Source organism: Penaeus japonicus, unplaced genomic scaffold (assembly GCF_977035675.1).
Source record: "Penaeus japonicus unplaced genomic scaffold, GWHDUDI00000001_assembly GWHDUDI00000009, whole genome shotgun sequence".
NCBI lineage: Eukaryota > Metazoa > Arthropoda > Malacostraca > Decapoda > Penaeidae > Penaeus > Penaeus japonicus.
In genome coordinates, this window is record NW_028234411.1 from 29097063 (window position 1) to 29107062 (window position 10000).

The 10000-nt window shown below is 33.2% G+C and overlaps 2 protein-coding genes across 9 annotated transcripts in view; one reads left to right on the top strand and one right to left on the bottom strand.

Annotated features, from left to right (window-relative positions):
• LOC122261259 (SH3KBP1-binding protein 1) overlaps positions 1 to 6778 on the top strand; it is a 22991-nt gene extending 16213 nt beyond the window's left edge. For 4 of the 7 annotated variants that reach the window (XM_043028777.2, XM_043028780.2, XM_043028779.2 and 1 more), the window contains 2 exons: positions 1 to 50; positions 191 to 3792. The exon at positions 1 to 50 is cut by the window's left edge and continues 135 nt beyond it. In XM_043028777.2, the coding sequence (XP_042884711.1) occupies positions 1 to 50; positions 191 to 564 (424 nt within the window). In that variant the 3' untranslated portion in view covers positions 565 to 3792. Of the gene's footprint in view, positions 51 to 190 lie in introns of all 7 variants that reach the window. The other 3 variants (XM_043028778.2, XM_086539910.1, XM_086539911.1) reach the window with 2 other exon arrangements.
• A 115-nt stretch (positions 6779 to 6893) lies between these two features.
• The window catches only part of LOC122261261 (optic atrophy 3 protein homolog), a 10131-nt gene continuing 7024 nt past the window's right edge, over positions 6894 to 10000 (bottom strand). For both annotated transcript variants that reach the window (XM_043028784.2, XM_043028782.2), the window contains 2 exons: positions 9595 to 9806; positions 6894 to 9033 (listed from right to left, as the gene is read on the bottom strand). In XM_043028784.2, the coding sequence (XP_042884718.2) occupies positions 8917 to 9033; positions 9595 to 9806 (329 nt within the window). In that variant the 3' untranslated portion in view covers positions 6894 to 8916. The remainder of the gene's footprint in view (positions 9034 to 9594; positions 9807 to 10000) is intronic.

Here is a 10000-nt window from a genome sequence, read left to right on the forward strand (position 1 = left end):
GTGGGACCTGACCACAGCTTTGGAGCTGTGTAATAAAGGTAGTGATGCAGGTATGTTTTTTTTCTGTTGTTTTCCTACTTCTTCTACTTCAACTTTTTTTTTCTTCTTCCTTTTTTTTTCTCTTTTATTAGTTACTATGTATAATAGAAATTGAGATCTGAAGATTTATAATGCCACTGCCTTATTCCAGGTTTGGGTGTGAATGGTGGCCCTGAACCTTCTGAGCTTCTCCGCCTCCTAGATGTATGTGACCTAAGCAATTCCTCGTGCACAACGCCTTGTCTCTCTCCCTCACCCCTCACCCCAGCCAATGCCCCTCCCCCCCATCAGCGGCCATACCCCAACACTGGCCACCTCCATCATGCCTCTGGCCCCTCCCACCTACAGCAACCCAGTGCAAGCTACCTGGCAAGTCCTTCAACGAGCAGCAGCACCCAGCCGCATCAGGGCCCCCTCCTCAAGCCAGCCAATGTTGCATTCCTTTCCCATAGCCAGAGTGCAGCAGCCAGGGGGAACCAGGCCAACTCCTCCAATGAGGACGAGGATGAGGGCACGGCCTGTTGATGGTTCAAGACAGATATTGTTGCGATAGTGGCTGAGAAAATCATTACATAAGTGTTTCACGTAGAGGCAGTGAGAGTGCCTTGTGTGATGAAGAAGAATTCAGTTTGTGGGGAGCCTCGGTGTATGTATATCTCTTAATGGGGATTTGTACCAGGGAAAACTGATTTCCTTTTTCTTTTCTGCATTGGAGGAAATATCAGTTTGTGTCTATTAACTTACTAAAGAAGCTAAGAATAGACTAGAACTAAAATGATCGGTGTAAGATAAGACCATTTTTTATATTTGGGTAAGGTAGGTTTCCAGTCATGGGATCACAGTCACAAACTGTCATATTTAGGTCACAGTTGAGTACAGAATGAAGAACAGGTGGTGCACACATTTCAGATGTTATTTAGTACCAGATTTAACCATTTTTGGTAATTATGCATGAAAAAGAAATTGGAGAAAGTGAGTCTTTTGCCAAAATGAATGAATTTATGGTCACAAAACCACATGTTCTTATAGGGACAAGTACATGGTCACTTCTTTTAATTTTGTGAATAACACAACACAGTTGTCAACCTCTATTTATCTTTTATTTTTATGCACTTCATACTATTCTTCAGAAAAAGTTATAAAAGATTCTCCAGTAGATGAGTTGTACAGTCAACCAAATAAGTGACTTCACAAAAATTGGAAACTTCTGGACAGAAAAGAGCGATCTGGCAACATGATTTTATTGTCTTGATAATGAGGTAATAGGGTAATATAGCTCTACATCAATAATGATGTTACTGATATTGGGTTCATCCACTATTTCCTTATCAAGCGTTACACATTTTGTAGTTTTTTTATAAGTGAAATTACTCTTACTGGACATTTGACTGCTGTTGATGTTAACATCTCTCTGTCACTTTCTGATTAGTTTTTCATTAACAGAACCAACTAAATATTTGCTTCCCATGCTGTTGTCACCATTCATCAAGAAATGATTATGAAGGGTTTATATACCTAATTTGGAATGCAGATATCATTAGTATTGTAATTGTAATACTTATGAGAGCTCATATCAGTATGAAATACACAATGCCTGACATACATTTTTATAGACATAATCAGGTGTCCCCTTAACCCAATCCCAACGGGCCCGCAGAGAACTGGCAACCCCCTACATTGGGCCTAAGTAATATTTCCTCGGGGACGTTACACTGGTGTGTCGCCCTGTCATCAGGCACAATGGTGTGTCACACCATTGTCATTGGGTTAATACTTAATACTCCAAATTCAATGATACATTCAGTTTACCCTTACCAGATAATGACAGTTGATAGCTTAAGAATGACTTAATGATTATATAACAATATTTTTCATAATCATCTTTCCTTCAGAAATTGTTATAGGATAATATGTATTGAACTAGAGTTGCCAGATACTACTTTTAACAAAAATCATTATGCATCACACAATCACTCATTTGGTTTGCTGTACATTTGAGCATTAGCATGTTTGATTATTCACAAAATGCTTTATGTGTTTATATTACTGATGAGTATTCAGAAACATACAGGTATAGTGCAAATTTACATGACTTACATAATCATGAGAATGCTCTACAGTACTTGTAGTTATTACATTTTTTTAAAACAAACATTAGTCAGATATAGATACATGTAGTGGCTAACCATTTATTTACTCATTACCAGATGTCTGGGTGTTGGTTCAGTGGTCACACAGAGGCATTACTGATGCAGGGAAATGCACATGGGTCATTATTTAGCACAGCCACCACTGTCAGTTACAAATAACTGCTAAATCAAATCCGTCTAGTATAGAGCCGTAGCCTGCAGCATTCAAAAGTATAAAAGAATATTCCAAAGTTCAATCACCCTTGAGATTCTATATAAAGAGAATTAATAAATTGGATATGTGTGCATGCGTGCATGTGTGTGTGCATGTGTGTGCTTGTGCGTGTGCATGTTTGCATTTGTGTATTCATGTAATATACATATACTGTATATATACAGTATATATGCACAAGAATAAAAGCCAAATGGTATGATTACATGTACAAGAATATGATAAATGAATACATACTAGAATTTGCATTTCTCCTATTTGTATGTCAGTCAGTGAAAATTCAGTATGTATTAATGTGATATAGTCCCTTGAACCCCACTTTTCCAAGCCAAAGGAACAAGCATATGCCACAATTTCCCAGTGCAAAGAGACACGAGACTAAAACTGTTCAGATCTTCGAAAGGAGAATTCTTAATACAGTATTTTAGTGTTTCATATTTTACTTAATATAGTGATATGTAGACATCCCTTGTAACACTCAGAGGCAAGTGGTGATGTATCTCAAGTTCACCTCTATTTGGAAATTTAATTTTCATATTAACTTAAGCTGGTTTAGTCTTGCACAACTGTCAAGTGCCAAATGTTATAGTGCTTATGCTTGATAGGTAGTAGTTTGGCGCAAATAGGAAGACAAATATAAGGAAACAAGGCATTTACTTATCAAAGTTGTGATTCCAAGCTACAGTAAGTGAAAGGCTTTTATCCTTTCCCAGTTTTGCCTTTCAATGGCAAGAAAGTTAATAGTAGCAGCTGAGTTGCATTCCCACAATGCTGTTACAATTATAGAGTAGTCTCACAGTCTTGAAAAGGTTAGACCTTTCACTGTGAAAGACCATGACTGTTTCATTGTTTTTTCTTTCTATGGTAGTGCAGGAAGCATCTTTTTACCTTTATGAAGGTGGTAAAAGAAAGAAGGAAGTGAGCATCCATATATTTACTATCATGGCATGATTGCTCATCGTTAGTAAAGTCCAGTCGGTTTATTTTATTAGTTTCATAACAAGGAAAGGAGTAAGGTAGAAGGTGGGCTCTTGGTATGCTTAAGGTTAATAGAATTTTGAAGTGCAAGATGGACATGAAAAGAAATTGAAACAGATCAAGTTATTTGACAATTGTAACATTTTTTTATGATGAGAAAACTTATTTTCATTTCAGTTGATTTATTCACTTTTTTAAGCTCTGTATTTTATATATTGATTCAAACTAAGTTATTGTGTATTTCATTCATATGTAGATATTTGCAAGGCACAATTTGATGAATACCAGCTTAATATACAGATGGTCAGTGATGTTACAGCACTCAAACTTAATGTTAGCCTCTTTCTATGAAAAACAAAATTGAATTAAAGGGAAAATATAACCACAAGGTAAGTGGAAACTCAAGCCAAGAAATGATTTTTTTTCCTTCATAATTTATCATATGCCAAAAAGACTTTAGATAATATAGCTCCAGAATTAATTTAGAAAGAGAGAGAGTGGCCTAAAAAGTTCTGTAAATATATAGGTGAAAATATACATAAGAGAGGAAGATGTATTTCCATGACAGATTGGTGGGATTGCAGTTGCACTTATTCCATACTGTGTATTTGTCTTTCATAAGGGCTATTTTGCTGTGACTTTTAAGAGTAAAGATAGTTGGACATTTCTCTTCTCATTTCTGATGTCTTACCTATTCTCCTCTTTCTTTTCTTTCCTCTTTTCTAGTTCTATTCTCTTAGTTTCAGTCTTCCGTCTTTTTCTTTAAAGGAATGAAAAGCCAATAACCCTTAGTGGATGGTAAGGATCAGGATTTCATGTGTACATAGACAGGAAATAAGTTTTTTTTTCTTTTTTCTTTTTTTTTTTAGGGGAATACTTAATACACAGTCATTATAGCTAAAAAAAATCCAATTTAAAGACTTTTTGGGGATGATTTTTGCTGTGTTGTGTCCATTGTGGATGTATACCTGATAACATTTGCCATATTTTGTCCTTAAACCCCTTAACCCATTAGCAGCGGATGGCATGATTTGGTGCAAAGGCAGAGTCGGTTATAGACGTGGATGGCACTGTGCCAGACAATGTAAACCAGCCATCCTACTGCACAAATATTTATTTAAAACTGTGACCAATGGGTTAAAGATAGATGAGGTGACATTCATGTCATGGCTTGGTTGGTCTTCCCAACGGTGATATGAAGGCCACGTCATGGCTTTTGTCTGGCTTTCTTGACATTTGATCAGGTTAAGGGCAAAGAGAAATCAGAGATCAGGCATGTCAGACACAATATTATTAGGACTGTGAAATTATAGTAAGTATAACAGGGAATAATTTTATTTCCCAGTTGTGTAGATATCTTTTACTTTTGGGTTATGAAATCAGTCTGTTTTTTACATTTTCTTTTTTCATTCTTTCTATTTCTTATTTCTTTTCCAAGATAAAATCTCTTAGTAGATAATGCACTACATTCTGGAAAATAAAAATGGCTGGTTTGTATCATATGCAATGTCTTTAATACATGTCTCTTTATAATGATGTAGTAAATGGATTTCAATTTTTTTTCTATTATTATTGAAAAAATAAAGAGATGAAATCATTATACTGTTAGATTGATGGGTAATACTTATTTAAAGGTAAAAAAAAGCCATAGTTTAAAAGAAATAACAAAATAAAACAAAAAATAGATTTAAGTATTGAATAGCTCTTTAGGAAAGGAATCTGTAAACATAAGACTTGTCATATTTGTCTTTCAATTATTTTAAGGCAGTATCAATGGTGTATTTACTGAATGATGGATTTTTTTCTTTGTAGGTTTACACACACACACACACACACACACACACACACACACACACACACACACACACACACACACACACACACACACACACACACACACACACACACACACACACACACACACACACACACACACACACACACACACACACACACACACACACACACACATACACACACATACACACATATACACATACATATACACATACATACACATATATGCGCGCGTGCTTGTATACACGCATATACACACGTATATGTATACGTATGCATATGCATATGCATATGCTTATACATATACATATACATATACATATACATATACATATACATATACATATATATATATATACATATACATATATATACATATATATACATATACATATACATATATATATACATATACATATATATATATATATATATATATATATATATATATATATATATATATATATATATATATATATATATATATACATATATATATATATATATGATATAAGTTATAATTCTTCCTACCATTTCCATTGTGGTTTCAAATGATTCTTTCTTGCTTTCTTCTCCAAATCATTATTTTTCTTAACATGGAAGTGTAATTGAAATTTGATAAGTGAAAGGTAGACCTCTATGAGTATGCAAAAGGAAAGTGCAATAAATATTTAACTTTTTTATTCTAGGAGTCGAGGATGATATTGAAGTATAGGATAGTCATAAAATAAATATTTGAATATATATTAATCAGGGTCTTTGTTGTTGTAGTTATTATACACTTTTTTCATAACAGGTTTCATTTGGAACCTGGAAACAAAGGATTTATTTCATTTTTATTTATTTTATTGAGTTATTGAATCTTATTAATTTTTATTCATTTTTCTTACAACTTTATTTTGATATAATACAGTAGCATTAACAGGATCTCTTCTACATATTCTAAGACATATCATGCTGTATTTAGAATAGGTGATTTTTATCTGGTCGTCTTATGTGTATCTTCAGTATTAATGTACGTTTTGATAGGCAGTTGTTATATGCTGTTACTTTTTTTTTTTCCTCTCTTTTAGCAAAGCTTTAAATGCTTAGCTGTCTTTATTTGTTAATTTACAAGTTAGTAGTATTTTTTTAAAAATTATTTTGTTTTAATTATTAATTCATTTATGAGAAATGATATTTCACATTAGCTCAAAATATGGGGTTTTATTGCCTAAGGTTATGTCTTTCTTTATTATTAATTATAATGCATATCTTGTGTGAGAATGTAGTGTTTCTTTTGGACTCTTTTTTTTGTGCAAGAGGTTTTTCTGAATTTGTTATGATTTTTTTAATGGAATAATTACCATGTATTATTTTTTAATATATAGGGTTTACATATAAAACAGGGTAATAACATTTGTTAATTTCATAGGCAGTTATAAAAGCAAGTGCTTTGAGTCTTAATATGTATTAATATCTTGGTATAACTAAAGAAGCTTAAAAGGATAGGTTTTATGTTGTTGTAGTGTAACTCCTTGTTATTTGTATAATTTATGAAAGGTTTTGTACTGTATATATATTTTTTTCTTTGTTACAATGAGTAAAAAAATATTTCACTGGATACCACTGTGTTTTATTAAATGTACCTCAGCATGTTAGCTTGAAGTATTTTTTCTTTGCAACAAAATTTTTTTATATTGGTTCTCAATATTTCAAGAGGTTGAATGAAACATACATCTGAAGACCTTTTTATATACAGAGAATTATTATATACACATCAAAATGATATTATTACAAGTTCAACCTATATACAAACTATTTCACAAGGTATGAGATGACATCCCAAAATCATATAGGAGGACCTATTTAATATTGAATACCTTATATGCTAATTGCCATTCATAAATGTTTTTTCACTCAAGATTTTTTCCTTGCTTTTGGTTTGATGTGCTTTTAATTGTGACCTTCTTTTGAAACATAATTGGGTGAGGAAGCAAGTCATCAATTCTCTATCAAATTAAATTTAACCTAATAACGACGTGCCAATTTTGGTTCCGATCGCTCCGAACACCAGGGTCTTTCAAGCCTATTTCAGGCCTATTGCCTCGGGTTATTTGTGGCACTATGACCTGATGTGCTGGTTATACAAAACGTTATGATGTGATATCACATCACCCAGCATTAACAGGTTAATAGGAAGTTAGTGTGTGACTTAATGTGCATGTGCATATCTACATGCATACTTGAATAGATATAGAATTGTGCTTACATGTATATATGACATACATGTATGTGGAAGAATCTGTTATTAATATTTATGTTCAGATATTAAAACTCTTTACTCTTTGTAACCCACCTTACAAATTAACTCTTCTGCAACAGATGTTTCACAGGGTTGCATCACTTTCATACTGCATTTTTCCTTTTGTTTACAATATGGTTATTTGTTTAGTTATAATGCCCTATTATACCAATTGTAAATCATTATCATTTAGCCAATATATCATGTAGATTCATATATCATAGCATAAGCCTAGAAAATAACAGATATCCTACATCTCTTCAGATGTGTCCCATCCCAGAAGAGTAAAATAAATAATGAAAGAAAAGTACAGATAAGAAAAAACATTTTAAAATTCTATTCAGCTTCAAGAAAGCTTTCTTAGGTTCATAAAGTTGTTTTGATGAATATATAACCATAAAAAAGAAATGAACAAGATCCCTAGCATTGCACCAAATCAAGTTGAACAATTTCTCATTAACTTTATATACCATAAAAGTGTAGCATCAACAAATATAAAAAAAGGTAACATAACAATGTGCAAATGAATACTGTGATATAACGATTTTATTTATTGAATTTATTTTGGTTACCAAAGGTGTTCTATAACATTGGAAAAAATATTATTATAACATCCTAAGTAACCTAAACAGTGTAACTGGATGCTGATTTACTTGAAGTTTATTAGCCTAATGTCTTTGAGTTTTACACATTAAACTTCATTTTACGTCTAATCCTGAGAAAGCATTAAATAAATAATATATATATACATATTGAAATACTTAAAAAATATTAAATTTAACATTTATGAAAATTAACATTTCTTCTTTACTTACAGGTAACTTCATATTTTATATATAATTTATAAGCATATTCAAACATTTATGTCAATTTAATTTGTTAAAATAAAAGTGAAGAAAACACCTTTTAATATTATAAAATATTCAAAAACAAAAATACAATTGGTGACTGATTTAATACTTTAACAATAATCAAATTTCACCTCAACAAATGCTTTACTATAATAATAAATACTTTATCACAACCTTTTCTTTCCTTACTTATTAGTAGTATGTTTTCACTACATGAAGTGACCTTAAAATATCTGGCATTATATTAACAATTATCATCATTATTAAATTTTATCATAAATTTTATCTATTTAATTAAAATATTTCATCCTTCAAAATTGTAGAATTGCCAATTTTTTTTTTGTTAAAATCCAACAAATACCGGTAATAGATTTTCTGTCAAGTTTTTGTCAAAGGCGAAGACATTTGGCCAAGATTTCAGAAAGAAAAATGACCCTTAATGGTAACAACAGGTTTCTCTGGTTGTCTGCCTGGCATTGTCATTTGTGTCTCTCTTCCCTTTGTTTATTCATTCTATTTTCATGTCATTTCATCTTACACCAAAAAGAAGGAAAAAATATAACAAAAGAAAAGAAAAAAAATGATATATGTACATCTACAGGAGAACTAACTAGAAATCTTATTCTTAGCATCAACTAGAGCTTTGGTAAGACTCCCACTGTTTGGTCCTCCTTGTCCTTCGTGGGGTTTCATTTGCAGGGCTGTTCCTGATCTCCCTTGTATCTGGAGAGGGAAAGGTTGGAAAATAGTGGTAGAAGGTTGTAGCTGGTGCTGATTATTGGTGATAGTGGTAAGTGATGGTAGAGGGTGCTAAAAGTAGGGGATGGTGGTAAGTGGTGGTGATGGTAGATGATGGTGGAAGGTATAGGTAGGGGGTGGTGATGGTGGTAAAAGGTGGTAAAGTGATAGGTGGTGGTGATGGTGGTGGTAGAAGTTAGCAATGGTGGTATATGTACTGGTAGGGGATGGTAGTGGTGCGAGTAGTGAGGGTGAGTATCAGTGGTATAGGTAGTGAAGATGGTCGTTTTGAGTGAGTGGTATTAGCAATTGGGGCAGTGGTGATGGTGGTGATAATACTGATGTAGTAGCAGTAGTGGTGATGTTGATGAAAATAATTGTGACTGGAGAAATGGTAGTGAATTATCTACATATCTATCTACCTATCTTTCTATATAAGCACATCTATATCTATATCAACAACTGTAGATGCATCAGCATCTGCATTTGCATCTATATTTTTATCTATATACATATATATACATATGCTCAACCACCACTGCTTACCTGTAACTGGTGCTGCGTGGCGTACATGCTCCTTGTCAACTCTCGCACCTTCGTGTCCAGCTCCTCATTGGCAAAAGCGAGGTCATTGATACGCTGCTCTAAGCTGTTAATAAAATCTGATTCCTCTTGCTCCTTCTTGCGCTCTTTCTCCTTCTGCCGTGACACTTCGTAGCCCAAGATAGCCACAGCTATTCCGAATATGACTCCCTCACCTAGGTTTGATTGAATATATGAATAAATAGTCTTGGAAAGGAAGGGGGAGAGGAAGGATATGGAGGAGGGAGGAAAAGAGAAGAAAGGTGTTTATTGCTTTTAATCTTAACCCATTTAAGCGGATGATGGCATTTGGTGGTGCAAAGGCAGAGGTGATGATAGACGCGAGCACCCACCACCGACATGTAATTCA